Source organism: Lucilia cuprina, chromosome 6 (genome assembly GCF_022045245.1).
Source record: "Lucilia cuprina isolate Lc7/37 chromosome 6, ASM2204524v1, whole genome shotgun sequence".
Classification (NCBI taxonomy): domain Eukaryota; kingdom Metazoa; phylum Arthropoda; class Insecta; order Diptera; family Calliphoridae; genus Lucilia; species Lucilia cuprina.
In genome coordinates, this window is record NC_060954.1 from 31436049 (window position 1) to 31455746 (window position 19698).

Consider the following 19698-nt stretch of genomic DNA (forward strand, 5'->3'; position numbering starts at 1 on the left):
TAAACCGTAGGATGTATGCAAAAGTATTATTTTGAATTATGATCTCCAATATTTCAATTATATAAAAAATGATTTTAGATATTTATTATATATCATAACATTAATTTGATGGTCTGTGGTAATTTTTACTTTATTCGGCATTAAAACGTTAATTTACTAAACTATATATGTGTATAAAAAGCACTCATTTCCTATGAAAATTGTAAATGTATCTAAATAAAAATTCCTATAACTATCAACCCATTGAGATCCTATTCAAAATTTAATTTTTTTGTCATAAAAAATTAAGAAAACAACACATCTTTTTTAAGATATGCTAGAATAAAGGATATTTTCCACTTTATAGTCCTTGCGGCAGTACTTCATATAATTTTAATGAAATATCAAAAACGAGTATTCTAAGGCCCGTATTCAGAAAGAAGAATGTAAAACAAAACTTCGAATTTTGAATGAAAAGCACTAACAAAAACTGAGTAAGGAGTGAGATCGAAAAATTCTTAACACACGTTTTTCATTAAATTTTTCAACCAAAGTATTATTTGATTTTTTTTTTGATCAAGTTACCTTTGAAAAACATGTCAGTTATTATGTGTAATGTCAATTATATTAATTTTTTTGTTAATCTGATTAAAATGAGTGACCAGAAAAAAGTGCGTACTAAAATTATTAAATATTTTCAACTAAACCCAACTTGGTCTTTCAAAAAGTTGGCAAAGCATACAAAGGTCTGCCGTCAAACTGTTTCCAATGTTATTAAACAGTACCGGGAGAACTTGTCAGTTGATAGAAAACCTGGTTCATGTAGAAGGAATGGTCCACATGATGTTTCTAAAGCCAAAAAATAGAACGCACTTTCAAAAGAGCTCCCAACACATCCGGTAGGAAAGCAGCTCGGTTAGCTCAGTGCTCGGACTATTTGGTACGAAAAGTTAAAGCTAATGCAGGTTTAAAAACATACAAGGCTCAAAAAGTTCCTGACAGGAACGCTGCTAAAAATTTAGAGGCCAAAAACAGAGCACGGAAATTGAAGTCAAGTTTTATAAAAAAATATTCTTGCTGCATAATGGATGACGAAACGTATGTTCTGGCAGATTTTTTGCAACTTCCAGGTCAAAAGTTTTATGTTGCTAATGCTCGAGGGAATGTTGAAGAAAAGTTTAGGACCCAAAAGCAGACAAAATTTCCCAGAAAGTTCTTGGTATGGCAAGCAATATGCAGTTGCGGCAAAAGAAGCCAATCATTTGTTACAACGGGCTCTATAAATACCGAAATTTACATCAAGGAATGTTTACAAAAAAGGCTGCTTCCATTCATAAGACTTCATAATGTGTCCACTTATTTTTGGCCTGACTTGGCATCCTGTCACTATGGTAAACAAGCCCTTGAGTGGTACAAGAACAATAATGTGGTATTTGTACCAAGAGAGGCAAATCCTCCAAACTGCCCGGAGCTAAGGCCAGTGGAGAGATATTGGGCTCTTGTTAAAAGAGAATTGAAGAGTACAAAAAAGGTGTCCAAAAGTGTGGTAGATTTTAAATGGAGATGGACTACATGTTCGAGCAAAGTGACAGAAAGCACTATAAAAACGTTAATGGAAGGGTTTCCGAAAAGGGTTCAAAATTTCATCAATAGTGATTAAAACTATAAAAATATTTTTTTTTTGTAAATAGTAATATTATTTTGAATCAAATAAAAAAAATAAAGCTGTAAGTTTAGTGGTTTCTTTTTTATAAACATATATGTATGTTAAGAATTTTTCGATCTCACTCCTTAGAAAAGGGTTTTATTAAATAATATTTCGTATTATACTTCGTGTATAATTTTTGTAAATATTACGAAAATAGAAGTTACGGAAATTTTTTACGTAAAGTTGAGCATGGATTATTTTCAGTGCAGGTGTGTGATGAAATTAATTTTAAAAATCGAATCGATTTGAAATCGTCAAAAACGATTTTTTGTTTTTTTTTATATTTCTAGATCGAAATTCATCACACCTTTTCAAAACAGTCGATTTCAAATCGCTCAAATTCCAGCATATACCGGATTACTAAAAAATGTTACGAAATGTTTTTCATAAGCATGGATTATTTTCATCAATGATCAGAAATCTAAAATGAATCTATTATATTATATAACTTACTGAAATAGCAATTCTAGATATGTCCCCATACATACCTTTTCTACTTCAGTTGTATGTAAGAAAAATTAAGTTTAAATTTGTTACATTTTTGAAACAAATAGTGCCTTGAAAACTTTATAGAAATATTTTAGAAACCAAACAATGTACCGAGGGATGGTTTCCAGAAGTTCCAGTTCCAAGATTGTTGTTCAAGAATTTGTTGTTGGCTGTAACAGGTTGACTGTAACTGGATGTTCTTCCCTGGTGAAAAAACGTCCGGTTGGTACAGCTGTTGCTGAATTGACAATCTTTAACGGATTAAAAATCGGGTCGTTCCGGAGCAGATATCCAATTGTGGTGGGAACGGTTCGAGAATCTAAAAGTGGTTTGTTTTCACTCGCTCTTGAAGTATAAATTCACTATAAGTAATAATTAAAAAGTAAAAAATGTAAAAAACGTTAAAAAATTAATCTTAATTAAAAATCTTCACAATTAAAAACGCCTCTTAAAGTTTTTCCCAAAATTATCAGTTTTAAAAATATGTAGTTCATTCATTTAAAGCCATCACAAGTTAGTATTTTTTTTATATGAATGTAGCTTATGTATGTACATGTATTTATGAAAAATCAGAGTGCCCTGAGAATGAGCGATAAAATAGAGAAGAGAGCCGACTCTTATCACCATCTACAAAGACATTATTATATTTAATTTTTAGCGTTTCTTTTAATATTTTAGACTAAATCAAAAAACCAATATAATTTAAACATTTAAAACGATTTGAATTTTAGAACCATGAAGTGGGCTCTGCTGATGCTCGTTGGCCTGTTGGCCTTTGCTCATATTAAAGCTGAAGAAGAAGACATCAGTGATTTAGATGATTTGGATCTGTTCGATTTGGATGAAAGTGATGAAGAACTCTTGAGACAATTGGAGGAAAAGAATCTTGTAAGTATAGATATTTCATATGTAATCCAAAGCTATTTATCAAATAATTAAATTTTAATTTGTAGAATAGAGATATTGAACGTGAAAATGAAATTGCTACTAAATTTGTGGCTGAAACTAATCAATTGACCAATCCCGTTATTGAAAGTAAGTTTTATTGAAAAAAATATATATAATTTGAATCCACTTAAATCTTTCGAAAAGTTTTGTAACTTGTTATAAAGTGAAAAAGGATATATTTTCTAATCTGTATATTAATGACTTTAGTTGATCCCTGCGAGAAAATGCACTGTGGTGCTGGTCGTGTTTGCCAACTCGAAGGCGTTGAGGCTAAATGTGTTTGTATTCCCGAATGTCCAGAGGAATCTGATGTTCGTCGTCGCGTTTGCACCAATAAAAATGAAACTTGGTCTTCTGATTGTTCCGTATATCAACAACGTTGTTTGTGCGACACCAAAGCTCCTGGTTGCCTTAATCCCGACAATAGCCATTTGCACATTGACTACTACGGTGAGTGTCATGCCCAAAAGGATTGTACCGAAGAGGAAATGAAAGATTTCCCCCGCCGTATGCGTGACTGGCTTTTCAACGTTATGCGTGATTTGGCCGAACGTGATGAACTTACCGAACATTACATGCAAATGGAATTGGAAGCTGAAACCAATATGACCCGTCGTTGGGCCAATGCTGCCGTTTGGAAATGGTGTGATTTGGATGGTGACACTGATCGTTCCGTCTCACGTCACGAACTTTTCCCTATTCGTGCTCCTTTGGTTAGTTTGGAACATTGTATTGCTCCCTTCTTGGAATCGTGTGACTCGAATAATGACCATCGTATCACATTGATTGAATGGGGCGCTTGTCTAGGCTTAGATGCTGTAAGTGTTGTTTTTTTTTTCTTTCTCCGTTTTTAAGTTTTATACAATAATCTTTAATTTGCCTTTTCTTTCTTATATTCTCTTTTTCTTATCACAGTCTGACCTTAATGAACGCTGTGATGATATACAAAAAACTGTGCCTCATTTGTTGGGTTAATTTCGTCATCGCAACGGAAGTTGTTCAATCACAATTTATGAAACACATCTCTTTGTTGTTTTTTTTGTACTACTACTATATATACAATTTCCGTATGTAATTTTTAATGCCAAAAATATTTTGTAATATTTTTTTTTAATAAAATAGAATTGTAATAACTGCTGTTGGTCTTAATTTTTTTAACAGGAAAGTAACGTAACAAAATTATTTGTGAACCATCATAGAACAAAATAAAAAATTTTTTTAAATTAGAAAAATTTCGGATATTTTATTTAAAACTATCGAGCTCATATTTCAGTATATATCAGGAATATTTCAAATAAAATGCATTTAGTTGTGTAACAGTTATTATATATTAACCTCCATATTCATAAATGCCTAATAAAGTTATTGATGGTTTATTTTAGGAATTTTTTTATTTATTTTTGAATGGAAAATGTGCGTAATAAAACTAAAATAAGCGATTAATATCTTTATGAATACGGGGATAAGTAATTTAGTGCATCCTGATAACACTTTTATCAGTCACTTTTTCACAGTATACTTTGGGGCATTAAACACACAATAGTCCATATTTTCAATATTGTCGGTAAAAAAGTCATAACTCGTTTTTGCAAAGCCATATCGTAAAATGTCAAAAAAAATGGGAAAAAACCATTGAACATCTCCTTTGCTACTGTGCTATTCTATTTACTTCTATTCGATTTACTTTGAAAGCGATTATTTGACGATTTGCAGATCTATCCAGAATAAAACATCAATTGGTTTCAAAACCACCAAACTGTATCAATGCACTTATTTCCTCTACTTCTATCTAAACTACTTTTCGAACTACACTCTAAACTTTTTCCGCACTTCTTTTATGGCCTAATCCTAAAACTGGCCCCTATTCTATATTTCAATTCGAATCGAAATTTTCTCCGTTTGTCATAATAATAATTTGAATCAAATAAAAAAAATAAAGCTGTAAGTTTAGTGGTTTCTTTTTTATAAACATATATGTATGTTAAGAATTTTTCGATCTCACTCCTTAGTTTTCATACAAATTTTTTAAATGGTTTTCTTTTCTTATTTCTGAATTGGGGTTATACCCCTGTCGAACGAAATATAATTTGTTAAATACGGACAACTGGTTCCAAAGTTATTCAGTCATCAACATTTCTAATTTTGAACAAAAATACCCAAGACGCCCTACTTTAAAGACCCATAAAATATGAACTAAAATACGTGCGTTTACTTGGTTATCGTAAATGGGCCTTATATGGGAGCTATGGGAACCAAAAAAAAAGGTTCAAAATTTTGATGCACACCAAATAATTTTAAAAATGTATATACACATACAATTTAATGTTATTTTGAAAAGAAAAAAATATATTTACTACTGAAAATCCCATTTATTTAATTTTACTAGTAGGTACATACGGAAAAATATGTTAAGTAAGGTTGGCAACCAATACCGTTTGTTCCCACGACAATTAGTTCTTCGCTATGGTTTGCCAACTAAGACAAACTGATTTTGCACTTGTCAGCATTTTAAATTGAATATAAATAACGTTTAAACTTGTACCGGTATTATACTGGTACAATACCCTTTATCATAACGGGAATAATCGCCGTATTATACCGATATATTTTGCATCGTTTTGCATTAATGATGGCAAATATGTATGTAGTGTTGTATTAAATGTATTAAACGTTACTGGTCATTAAACCATGAACATATTTTTAGGGTATTTGTTTATTTTATTTTCAATTACTTAATTAATAGCAAGATGTCGTTGATCCACAAATGTATACTATATAATCCTTTTATCATAGCCATCGTACAAGCATCTTTCTAAATACCGCGTTTACTCATGTAAATAGGTTAATTATGCAACAATCATTATATATTTATATTTTTGACAAAATATATAATTAGTATGTATAAATATATGTATAACTAGCTACACACAGGGTGCTTTACTACCCTCAAAACAACACAGGTACGATTTTTTATGATTCTTGCTTTAATGGTTTCCCAGATATACGTTCTTTTGCATCTACTTCATATGGGAGATTCCACAACATCCCTCGAATGACACGCTAATAAAAAATTCATAGGTTTTTCAGTATGAAATAAAAATCTAGCGACTTTTGTCATATGTAGTTTGTGCGCAGTTTTAACAAATATACGAATTTTTTTATTAAATTTATATGACATGTGCCATTCTCCTATCGTGTAAAATTTGAGAATTTTAGCTCTCATGTCCACTACTTTCTTACTCAAAAGTTCACATGGATGTCAAAGTTCCTTATATGGTAGGTATCATGCCCCCTATTTCTAGTCCGCCAACTTATCACCCAAATGTTATCATGGATGTCGAAGTTATTCGTGAGGATATACAAATTTTTGCCAGGTGCATTCTTTAAACTATGACTGCTGCAAGCCTATCCCTTACCTAACACTTCTCACAAATGTTTAACAGAATTGGGATGCATATAGTAGCATATATGTATGAACATAAAATTGAGAATTGTACCTTATTGTGGCACAACTTATAAATTTATTATGCATCTCCTATAAAAACAATAAACTGCTATAAAATTATAAACTTTTTATTAGTTTTTACCAAATAAATTTTGTATATTCCTTTTTATTTGCTTTGGTTAATCTGTGAAATATATTGTTGTACAGTGTAGTAAATTCATTTATAATAAACAATGACTCGTACGAACACATACATGCATTTGAAGAAAATGTTTCCAATTGATTTTCTGAAACATATCGCCATACAAATAAACAAAAAAATAAATAAGAATTCGATTTATTTTGCAGTCACGTGAAAACGATTGTGTTCGCAATTTTACAATCATTCATATGTATGTACTTTTGTAATAAACAATTGAATCATAATAAGTCCACATACCACACATTATCAATTACTCAGATAAGCCTATTTTTTTGCCGTTTATGAGTTTCAACATGAAAGTTAATATCATTTTTTGCCATACTTGTTAGTTACGCATTTAATTTTAAACACTTCTTCAATGTCAATTTGTAAAAGCATGTCTACGCTGATAACTCAAGAAATTTTAAAGTCATTATTTACTTTTAAAAAACCTAAGAAGTTTAAAATTAGGTAAAATGTAATAAGTAGTGAAGTTATGTTTTTATAAAAGGAATACCCTTGATTATGTGATCCGTAAAATTATATGCCCGATTGTGAATTATGCATGATTTTTGCTTTAGCGTATTAAGTATGAAGGCTTTATGATGCGGAAAGATTAACCAATGTAGCGACGTTTTTTTATGAAAGACATTAATTTGGTTGTACAATGTGGAATATTTTTCAATTTAAACGTGTTTAACGATTAACAAAAATTATAATCTAATTTTAAAATCGGTAAAATTGATCATTAATCAAAGCATAGTAGTATGAGCAAATGTGCAAGGGACAATATGCAATATGATGTTACCCAAAATGTTTTCGGTTAACTGTTGAACATTTTCGGTTAAGTGTTGTCCATATTGGATATTTTGTTCCAATATAAAACAACAATTAAAAAAACATTTCCAAAATACCTTCACGAACGGTCATCGCTAGACTTAGAATATATTGGGAATCACCATAAAACAAAGCAGGGTAAATTTTGAGAGGGAAAACAAAAACACGTTTTTGCTTCCCATACAGAGTTAGGCCGAGTTTTTCTGATAAAGATAATCTTCATTCTTTGGTTAAACCTGGTTTAATATATGTTTCGTGTTTTTCAGTTATCAGTAAAGTTACATATTATCTTAGTTTAACTGAGTGTTATTGGCCAATTAAACTTAAGTTATAAGTGATAAAACACAATTAACAAAAACAATAAAACAATGATTTCGGAAGAACAAAAACTTTATATTTTTAGTAAATTGCAATTTTCTGATTTGTTTTGTTTTATTTATTATTGTTTTTAAAGTTTATTTAACATTTTTCCAAAATTTTCCATTTTGCAAAAGTATTGTTTGCAAAAAACAGCTGTTCATTGTTTATGTTTTTGAGTGAAAAGTTGGCAATACTAACAATGTTAAAGTGAACTTAAATCGAAATCTGAAAAACACAATAATCAGTTAAAGTCCGCCTAAATTTTTTCGGAGTTTAATCTAACAGCTAGTTAAGCCTAGTTTAACTGAGGAGTAAGAAACCCGCCCTTAGTCGGTCTAATGTATGTAAATACTTATATAATATGACAACTGTTTTGTTGTGACAAACAAAAGAACAATCCAGTTTTTAATTTCAAATATTATTGTCTTCCTCTAAAAACGACTTCCTCTAAATATGAAAAAATGTAATAATGCATAGAAGCGTTTGTTATGGAAAAATATATTTTGCTGTACAAAATCAATTTATTGAATTTTTTCTTTGGACGTCTATGTCGCTTTTAATTCAATTAGCTTACTTGAATAGCCATTACACCAATTAAATAAATACATATGACGCAATTTTACAAAAAAATATATATTTTATCTAACATATAAAGAAAATCTATTGTTTTTGATATACGAAACTACAAATGTATATGTATGTACATAGCTAAAATTATTTCAAAAAAGCTATATTTCCTTTTTTCAACTTCTTTGTAAGGCAACAATTCATAATAATTAAACAAATCTGTCATAAGGCTCCTTTTCCAAATTTTCCGTATCCTTTAAACTCTAATATCTCTCTTGGTGACTTTTAAAAGCCCCTGGAAATTTCGAACAAAAATAAGGATTTTGAACATGACCCTCTCCGATTTCGATGAAATTCGGTACATACGTTCTTCATGTAAATACGAAATATCTTTGACTCGATGAAATTTTTTGATATAATTATTCTTGTTTTCAAATTACTTATAATATTTTGAGAAAAGGTTTGTTAAATACCCACGTATTTATAAAGATATTAATCGCTTATTTTAGCTTTATTATGCACAATTTCCATACAAAATTCCTACAATAAACCATCAACTAAGAATTTATGCATATGGGGGATAGGCTTTAACTAGGGACGACTAAATCGGATAAATAGTTTAGAGAATACAATGTCAAATTTAATGCTTTGAACCTTGATAAAATCTAAACCGTAATGAATTTGAAAATTTTGAAGAACTTTTATCTTCGTATTTATACAAAGAATGTGTATGTCAAGTTTAATCAAATTCGAAAATATATCGATCATTACCACAAATGGTTTTATAATTTTTCGAAATTCTTGATTTTAATTTCATTATTGTAAATTTACACAATGCCTCAGTTGTGTCGAACCTACCACCTCCGATCTACTAGACTAGAACACTGACCACTAACCTACCGGAGTAACTTATTTATATTTTAATTAATCTAATTATAAATTGGTGTTTAAATCAGAAATTTGCTATTAATTGGATTACACTTAACTAGAAATATACATCATAATATCATACACACTAACTTTTGAAATTGAAGACATAAAGTTTTTTGTATTTTTTAAGTTATAGATATGTATACATTCAACACGAGCAGTTTCATTTAAATATATATGTATAAATATCTATGTGCTATCTATATGTAAATTAGAAATGTTTAATGAAACATTATTCTTTAGATACATATTTAAAAACTTGTTTACCTCTTTAACTCCAATAATTTAGAAGAGGTATTACATAAATACTAAAAGGGAGCTACCAACATACCGGTAGTTTTTAAATTTTATATGCAGAAGCAACATTAAACATTACAAAAAATGTATGAAAATAAGTGTTAGATTTATGTATAAGTATGATATTTAACACAATTTAAAATATAACCAGAAGTTTAGTATTTGAATTATTTTTATCTGAAGCTATTTTAAGCAATGGCAAATGATGGTGTTACAAAATGAGCTGAAACTTTGGACAAAAAAAAATACCCAATAATGAAAAATGGAATTAAAATGTTAAAATTCAAAAACATTTGTATTATGTAATTGAATAGTTTTAAAAGAATAATGCGAATAATGTCAATTAAAAAGGTCATTCTTGAAAAAAGAGAGCGTATACACACACTCACCTTCGCTGCCATTGGGCTTAGAGGCAGCATTCGCCAAACAACGTGGACAGGATGCGGTCAAATCGATAAGACTATGTTCCGGAGCGGCAAAGGGAAGATTTTTATACTTAAATGTGGTTGGTGTTGGAGGTGCTGAATACACGTACATAAGAGTATTTACCATTAAGTTTAAAATAAACACAAATAATAATAAAAATGTTTGTATGTGCATCAATAGACAAACTTGACGTACCTACATTCATACGTATTTGTTTATATACAAAACATGTGACAAGAAATTTATTTACTTTTTTCTTTTGTTTTGTTTTAATGCTAATGCAAAAAAAGAAAAAGTACGCACTAACACACGAGTCTTTTATTATCAAACAAAAATATTTTGACATGTACTGTATGATCATATGTGTGTGTAATATACATACACATATGTACATATTTTCGTCATTTAAAATAACTAAATAAAGTTTAGGTTTGCTTTATTATATTTTCTCAAAAAAAGAACGATTATTTTTCTTTAAAAACAATAGATCGCGTGTACATTTGAGTGAATATCATACAATCTGCGTAAATTGCCAAATCATTCTTTAGCTTTGTAATTAACTTTCGACTACTACATACATAAGCATACAAACATATTTACACTTTTGACACCAAAAGCGCGTTTAGAAGATAATTCAATTCATTCATAACAAGGGTAATAATTATTCGAATTACCATCGAATATACTTCACAACTCAAATATCAAGATCGTTATTTTTGTGCACTGCACAGAAAGTAACCTTTTTTGGAATTAATTATTATTTTCGCTTCAAAAAAATGGAAATATCTTAAATTTTATCCTGCTAAGATAAAAATATTTGGGAAACATCACATCTAAAAATCATATATAATATTTATCTCTTTTATTAGCCAAGTATTTCCTTACAAGTAAAATTCCAGTTAAAAGTGAGAAAAGACACTAAAAATATCATATTCGAAGTACCAAAAATTTTGGTAAAAAAAAATAAAATTTACACAAGAGTGTCATTCCCCAACAGCCAGTTCTACGTACCGGAATGACCCGATATTATTGGCCAACTGCATCAGCAACTTATCAAGCGTGTCATTGAAATAAGTATAGAAACACAACAAAGTCGGAACCGGTAAAATTTTTCTAACAATTTTTTCATTTCCATCAAATTTTAGCAATTTGTTCTACTTGTAAGATTTGTTAATACATATGTATTTCAGTTTAAATTTTACATTTTTTTTACAAAATTGTAGCAATTTTTTGAGCCCATAAAATTGGATTAAAATTAATTTTAGCTCCTTGACGTGCTGTTCAACCGCAGCTAATTGTCAAATTTGTATGGGAATGCCGTTGCCGATTTTGTTGTGTTTCTACATTATTATGGATTATTTTTGGCATCCAAATGTCGAATTTTTACAGCTGTTAAGAATAAGATTAGATTATATAAAAATTTAGCTACATCAACTATGAGCTTCATCCGAATTTGAATCAATCAATCAATTTATATAAATATATCTAGCTGAACCGATTTCGTTAATATTAAAAGGACATTAAGATCCTTACATTTAGCCACACACTTGATCCAAATTTATGGACAGTAATGAGAACCGGACAATGCTAATTATAAAATTAAATATTTATTATGTACTCTTTTAATTTACTAAATTTACTTTGTAATTAAAAGTTATTTAAAAATTGTATCGTATTGATTGTTGTGTAAAGTTAGATTGACTATCATTGATATTTACTGATAGGTGTAATTATGTATACAGATACGCGCAAAAACGATAGTATAAATAAAGAGTGGTGGCAAAAAATAATAGAAAATACTTTATTTGTAGTAAAAACTAAATTTTCTCAAAAACTACCCATTAGGATTTTAATGATAAATATCACAAATAAAACAAACAAACAAATAAATATCATCAAAATACACTTTACATAACACGAAAAGAAAGAAAATGAATGTTAGAATTAAGGCCTAAATTATATATATTAAACTTTTAAACAGTAATAAATATTAAGTTAATTGTATATTTCTGGTTTGCATGTCTTTGCTTACAAAATTTGTTCATATTAAAATACAATAATAAAAAATTACCTTCTTTCTCTGTAAGATCTGAAAATTTAACTCCTCCACTAAACAAAAAAAGAACAAGAATAGAATGATAAATAACAATAGTAAATTTGTACAATGAAAACGTTTAAAAGTTGTGTACAGCAAAATAAATTTATTTTCAGCATATTTACCTAAGAAGAACCGTTGCAGTTTCAGGCACACGAAATACCTAAAAATTTAAAAATAATGTTTATTAAAATGTTTAATTGGAAGAAATATTTGAAATGAAGTAACATTATTTTTTGACAATTTGAAACATACATTTTTTACCAAAATAATAATATCCTGCGCTTTTACAAGACAACTTAAATTCTAAACTATTTTTTATTTATTTTATAACCATAACCTAGCAACTGACTTAAGAAACAATGTTAATGTTCATACTTTGGAAAAAAGGAGTAAGATTTTTTATGCCACTGTCTCTTTTCCACTCTTCCCTATTTTTCTCCATTTCTTTTCTTACAGGTATTATTAAAAAGGGATAAACATTGACCCAAGTAAAGCCGAAACGGTTACTTGCGATAACCTAACCTATTTTAGAAAATAAATATTATTAAGATGATTTTCTAAATGGTCCAAAATATTCAAAAAGAATGTAGAATTTAATTATAATTTGACTGTTAATTTTTTATCAAATCTACAAGATATTTCAAAAATAACTATTCTATTTCAAAAAGAACTAAATTCATATACATTCATAAGTATATTTATACACATCTTCGAACTAATTTATATCTAAAGTTAAAATTGTATCCTTGGAGAAGGCAGAGAATAACTTGATACCAAATATAAAATGTATACATAAATCGATTTATTAAGAATATAATAATCACATTAAATCCTTACAATATTTAACACGTTTATATTTTAAAACTTTAAAATATAATCGAATTATATTCACTCTTTTCTTTATTTACCAAAGTAACTTTTGTAAAAAATTTAAAAACTAATTCCATAATATAACAATAAAAGGTAGAATCAGAGTGTGTGCCAATCGGTAACAATTTACTTGAAAATGTAAAATTTTGATAGATAGAGCTATATAAATTATTGCCAAATGAAAAGAAAAATTTGAAAATCCAAAAGATAATTTTTTTTTAATTTGGTTTATAATAAATTTGTGATTGTAAAAATTCATTTTTATAATAAAAAACCAGCAAAAGGGTTTCCTTATTAAAATAAATGTAGATTTTCTTGTGAAATTAGTGAAAATTGACAAAATTTCATGTAATCAAAAAATACTTCGTTTGGCACAGCAAAAGTGATAATATTTTCCAACATAAGAAAATTTTATTTTACCATAGAACTTTGCTACCGCTTGGCACACAGCCTCAGTAGAAAAGTACGTTTTCAATTTTACATACCTTGAATTGTCATGAAAAAGTAAATTAAAAAATATAAAGAAAAACATCAAATAAAAATGATTAAAAAATTTGTTATGAAGATATTAAAATTAAATAATTTGAATCAAAAAGATTGAAAACCCAATATAAATTAAAAAAGGATACAGAACTGTGGAATGCTGTGTGTGTGCAGTTCAAGAATCATTTTATGGTATTTTTCGTGGTTTTCATTTTAAGATTTTGAAGTTTTTCTCTTTTTTGTTTGACTTAACAAGGCAGGCTTTTCTATGGTTGTATCATGACTAATTCCATGGTAAATATCAAAGAATAATAAGAAATTGGACTATGACATTGTTTTACAACAATAACATTTTCCTCTCTTCACAGACGAGATTCTAATTCTATAAATTAAAACTATTTCTATAGCATTCAAGAAAATATTTGAAAAATAAACTTGTTAAACCGAAAATTTGATTTTCACATTTTAAAAAATTTGGACTGGTCGTTTTGTATACAGGTAAAAGTTTTTTTTTAATGTGTGGTCCGGTTTTTTTATTTAACATAAAATTGTACCCAATAATAATTCTTAAAATAGTAAATTATACTAATGTTAGTTACTAACTTACCTTCCATCCTAAATTTTCAAAAAAAGTGCATAAACGTGACTGTCCAGTTGTTTTTCCACCACAAGGACCTAAAAATTAAAAAGTTTTTTTTAATAAAATCGGTCAATATCAAAAAACGATAATGATATTTTAGCGTTATTGGTATTTAGACATATTTCGGTATTGCTATTTTCGCGTTATGGGAAGGAAAATTATGCTAAAAGTTAACAATGGTTTACTACACACTTTTTCTATATACATAAATGCTGGTTTTAATGGGGGAAAAGTGAAAAAACATTTGTATTAGTTATTTTTTTTAATTTTAAGAGCATATTAATATTACCACAATAATGATTTATGAATATAAATATTAAAAATAGATCTAATTGGCCACCTATAGTTCAATTTAAATAGTATTTAAAAATTATTTATATGTGAACTGCCACCACTGGGGACTTTGTTATTTTTAAACTTTAAAGAAATTACCCCACTTAAATTTTAAATTTATTCCTGGCAATAACTTCAAAATATTGTTTTTTTAATGATCAATTCTATAGTGATTGACAGTTTTCATTGCTCCACACGTGAGAATAAAAATAAATAAGATTTTTAAAAATATTAATAGAAATAATATTCATCATCATTTTAAATCATGTATTTAAAAAGTATTTATTTTAATAAACAACAAAAAAGCGGTAATTTTTATACTTTATATTGTCAAACAAAAAAAAACATAGTCATTAATTTGGGATTAAAATTATTATTTTTAGTTAATATGTATGGAACATTAAATTATGTTCTTTTATTTGATTATTTTTGCCTATTACTGTTTTAAAAAATTACACTTTTTTTAAATACAAAATGAACTAACAAATTTGTTTGCTTTATAATTAAAGAAATTATTAGAGATTTACAAAATAAGTAATACTAAATTCGAATATTTATAATAATTTACACCTTTTAATTACGAATTGTATTTTAATTTTTATAAACAAATTATCTTTAAGATGCATTTGTATACAATTTTATAGAGATTGTTTTTACATTTTTACACTGATCACATGGTGCTCTTCACATTTCTTGCATCAACTACGTATTTCACTCATTAACACCATTAAGATGTTAAATATTTATTAATAGTGTTATGGAAAATAAAAGGTACTATTTGAGACAAGTTTAGGGTTTCTGTGCATGAAAGTAACGCTCTTTCTTAATTTATTTTATTTATCTTAATATTGTAAATCCCATTACTACATTACTATAAAAATGGGCCTTACAGTAGTTAAAATAAAAATTAATAAAAAGGAAAATTGTTTTTTAAATGTTATCATATCCAAATAGAAATTACACACATTAAAAGTGCGTTCACACATATATTTGACGAAAAAGACGTAACCACTATTTTTTGTAAATATTGTAGATCCAAAATATTTATCTGCATCTATTTTTAACCACTATATATAATTAATTGAATATTAGGTTATGTTCTTAAAATGATTTTTATTTCTCTACGTTAGTTACCAAAAAATCTTCATTTTTAAAAATACAAAATTTCAATTAAAAAAAACTTCTTTAAGTCACGTTAACTCCTCCTCTGGCAGAATAACTTTCGTTTAACCGAAAGTTATTCTGCCGATTAAAATATTTTTTGTATGAAAACTGTCAATTTAACCTTAAGATAAAGAATAACTAGACATTGTGTTATTAGGGATAAGTTATATATAGTAAAATCAAGATTATTAATTACATTTTTTATAGAAATGTTTTTACCATTTTATACTATTATTATAAATAATTTTAGACTTTGAGCGAAACAATTATGGAAATGTATGTATATACATTATATATGTATGTATGTATGTATGTATGTATGTATGTATGTATGTATGTATGTATGTATGTATGTATGTATGTATGTATGTATGTATGTATGTATATACAAAATATTTTTTTTGCAAAAAATTGGAAATTTTCAAAAGTGATGATCATGTGTAAATTATTTAAATTTGTAAGTGTAAAATAATTGTAACTAGATCTGCTTTAATAAGGTAATGCCGAAATAAAGATTGATTGGTGACCAAGAGTTAGCTTTTGGTTAAAGATGATTTATGAATTTATTTAGATATTTTTGAGTTAAAATGCTTTATTTATCTTTTTATTCAATACCAAAATAAGCCAAAATATCAACATAGCTAAAATAATGTACCAAAATCAATTTAAATTGTAAAATATTTCCTAAGTTTTTTATTTTCCTTTTTATTATGTAGGTATATTTTGCAAATGTCGGTATTTTACCATACACATCTCGAAGTTTTTATATATATTACTAAGATGTGAATAAACGAAAATATTTTTTTTCTCAAATTGTATTGTTTGGCATCTCTTAAGAACGCGCAACAATTTGGCGAATATAAGTATACATGTATGTATGTTTGTATGTACATATGTATTTAGGTGTGTATGTATATACATATGTACATTTATTTTGCATTTTAGTTAAACCCATTTCTTATTGAATCACCAAATTATTTTAATCTCCCACGATTGGTGAACGAATTTATTGTAATATTATTTTTAAGTATGAAAATAACAAAATTGTACAAGAAAACTAACAACCGACAGGCCATATTACAATGGGTGTAAAGAGTAACAAGTAGGGAAGAAAAAGAAACGACCTTGACATTGAAAAATACCACGAACAAGTGACTACGATGTAATACTGTATACAAAATACAAACATATCAACATCTATACGACGAATGTGTTGACAATACAAAATTAAGTAAAAACTTACGTAGAAATCACAAATATATGTACATATTTATCTTACTTAGCCTGTAGGTATATAAATATAACCCTCTCAAGGTAGTCGATATTAACAAATAATAAATTAAATGTAATAGAAAAATAACAGAACATACCTCCAGTAAGTACAATTCTATACACTCGTTTCTCATGGTGATCATTATTAATTTTCTTAAGTTTGAGACGTGGTATATCCTCTACGGGAATTCCTTCTGCTTTAGCATTTGAACTCTTATCTTGTTCGTGATTTTCAGCTTTATCTTGTTTGTCAGCAGACTTTTCCATTGTGGTTATTGTAATTATTACCAGATCCAAAAATGTTGAAAATTTATAATTCCGCAAATGTTCCTTTTTAGATCTATTTGTTGTAATGATTGTTTACTTCCGAAGGGAGTTTTTTTCGTTTTTAAGGTTAGTATGTTACGTAGAGGAAAGTAGGATTGATTTTCCGTATTTCTGACTTTACTTAAACTTTAAAAATTTTGTATTTCATAAATTTTCAACGAATTTGAATTTTTACTTTGTTTTTTTTTTAAATTTCTTTGCCAAAACAATAAAAAATATTATACCACATGGAGCACATGTAATAACAAAAAATATAGATTTATTAACACACTTTCCTCACAGATGCATTATTTCGTTACGTGAACGACAACGAATTTTGCAAATTATTTTTGTCAGTTGTTTAACTGTGATAAAAACATTTTATAATAAAAGTTTTCTGATATTTTTCATCACAAATCCAAAAGATCTTTTCACTGCGAGACATTGGTGGCGACACTATTTCTCGATTCCGGACTTAAAAAAATATGTACTACTTTAACGAATTCTAAAAGAAGAATAAATTTCTTTTTGCAAAGTTCTAAAAAATGTTAAAGAAAAAAAGGAAGAATTTTTATAAGGTGGCAAGAGTCAACCAAACGATTTCTACTTGTTTGTTTCAAGTTGCTGTTCAATTCTTTTTAAATTTCAATATTACTTTTCTTGTATCTATTATTAAAATAATTAATTCTTTATTCAATAAGTTAGTAATTAATAATTTAATTAATATTACATTTGAAGTTATTTTAATTAATATATAAAGCAGCCATCTATTTTTGTCACCTATTGGGCTTGACTTTTTGTTGTCGACCTGTTACAACCTTGCACTAATTCTTGGCGGAAAACTGATAAATAAACCCAGTGTTGCATTTTTTGATAAGAGGAAAATCTGTAAAGCAAGTGTCAGAAACAATAAAAACAGGGTTGTTAATGCTAACGTGTCAATCAGGGATGGTAATATCAATATAACACATTAATTTAAATACTAAATATTAGAGTTCTTCTATAATAATTTACCCGCCCCTTATAGAGTGGATCTTTAGGATGTAAAACTATGCCATGCAAAAAATTAGGCTGATAGGATAACGTTAACAGGCGTAAAAAGGCTCTGAAGTTTCCAACTGCATTTTCAAGGGAAAATATCGATTTTTTTACTTTTTGCTAAAGGAATCGTAATGTGCACAGAGTGAGTATTTCCGCAAGATATAAAACAATAACAATAAAAATTTTAAAAGTTATCACAAATTTCCCAGACCATTAACGTTGCTCACAGCACATAAATTCAAAATGCTACAAATAAATTTACTTTTTTTTTAGATACATTCTAAAAAACTATTTTGTTACTTAACACATATCTATATTTATTCGGATATTAGTTTTTGTCTTCATAAGACAACACAAACTTGATTTTAGCTATGGCCAAAAAAGTTTGATTTTTTCAACGACCATTTTAAATCTCCAATTTCAGTCTTATTGTAACTTTTTTAAACAAATCATCACTCTACTAATTATATAACCGATTCTTATACGATAAGTGCCAAAAAGCCAAGTAATGCATTGATGTCAAATTTTTAAGGTTAGCAACCGTTATCGTTACCGTTAAAATACCTTTTCGACACTAGTAACGTTACTGATAAAATACGGATACATAAATGAGACAAAATACTGGTAACACTAAAATATAGATACCGAAATTAGTCAAAATATCGATAACGCTAAAATATCGGAACCGAAAACTATAAAATATCGTTACCGTTATTCTATTGAAATATAAAAGGGGATTATTTTGTAAATTTCTTTCCCTCACTTTATTTTTCAAATAAATTTTTAAGCTCCGCTTTATTTGCAACTTTGTTGGAAGATTCTAACTAGTAAACCATTATATTTATTGCCTCATTTCTGATCGTCATCATAAGCACTACGTGCACTTTGCTTTTATAAATCTACGAGGTAAAATATAAATAAGTACAGAAAGATCAAATATTTTGTTTCATTTTCATTATATCTAGGAAAATTGTGGTGGAGCTGAACAATCAATACAGACTAGATTATTAAATAAAATATAGATAAGACTAGAGAATATACTATACACTAGACTATTGTCAAAAATAGACTATTGAATAGAATATAGCCTATACTATAGTCTAAACAATTGACTAGACTTCCAAATTAAGTGTAATATGCCTATATTCTAGTCTATAGTCTAATCTTAAGTCTGGTCTAGTTTATAGTCCAGTGACTAAACTAGTCTCTAGTCTGAGTTGCGACAATTATTTATTAATTAAATTTTTATTTATTTTATGTTTGACCACGGATCGACCAGAAATCATTTAAAATGAAAATAAAAAAGGTTCTGAAATAGAGCCAA

General features: G+C 27.8%; 2 protein-coding genes across 4 annotated transcripts in view; one reads left to right on the forward strand and one right to left on the reverse strand.

Moving 5' to 3' along the window:
- The window catches only part of LOC111675352 (TRPL translocation defect protein 14), a 28428-nt gene extending 10575 nt beyond the window's left edge, over positions 1-17853 (reverse strand). Inside the window, exons 1-5 of one of the 3 annotated variants that reach the window (XR_002762509.2) lie at positions 17126-17853; positions 14226-14293; positions 12388-12425; positions 12239-12276; positions 10131-10262 (exon numbers count right to left, since the gene is read on the reverse strand). Coding sequence is in view for 2 of the 3 variants with exons in the window: in XM_023436100.2 (XP_023291868.2) it covers positions 10131-10262; positions 12239-12276; positions 12388-12425; positions 14226-14293; positions 17126-17294 (445 nt within the window). In the remaining variant the exon portion in view is untranslated. The remainder of the gene's footprint in view (positions 1-10130; positions 10263-12238; positions 12277-12387; positions 12426-14225; positions 14294-17125) is intronic. The other 2 variants (XM_023436100.2, XM_023436101.2) reach the window with 2 other exon arrangements.
- Positions 2874-4254, forward strand: LOC124420558 (SPARC-like). Its single transcript, XM_046953832.1, has 4 exons — positions 2874-3064; positions 3130-3211; positions 3332-3942; positions 4040-4254. The coding sequence occupies exons 1-4, from the start codon at positions 2912-2914 to the stop codon at positions 4097-4099; spliced, it is 906 nt and encodes a 301-aa protein (XP_046809788.1). The 5' UTR covers positions 2874-2911; the 3' UTR covers positions 4100-4254.
- Positions 17854-19698: the final 1845 nt, after the last annotated feature.

Bases quoted from the DNA above. Each gene is read 5' to 3' on its own strand.
- LOC124420558 (XM_046953832.1), top strand. From the start codon at position 2,912: ATGAAGTGGGCTCTGCTGATGCTCGTTGGCCTGTTGGCCTTTGCTCAT. The intron at 3,065-3,129 runs GTAAGTATAGAT...TTTAATTTGTAG, and splicing joins AATTGGAGGAAAAGAATCTT to AATAGAGATATTGAACGTGA. The intron at 3,212-3,331 runs GTAAGTTTTATT...TAATGACTTTAG, and splicing joins GACCAATCCCGTTATTGAAA to TTGATCCCTGCGAGAAAATG.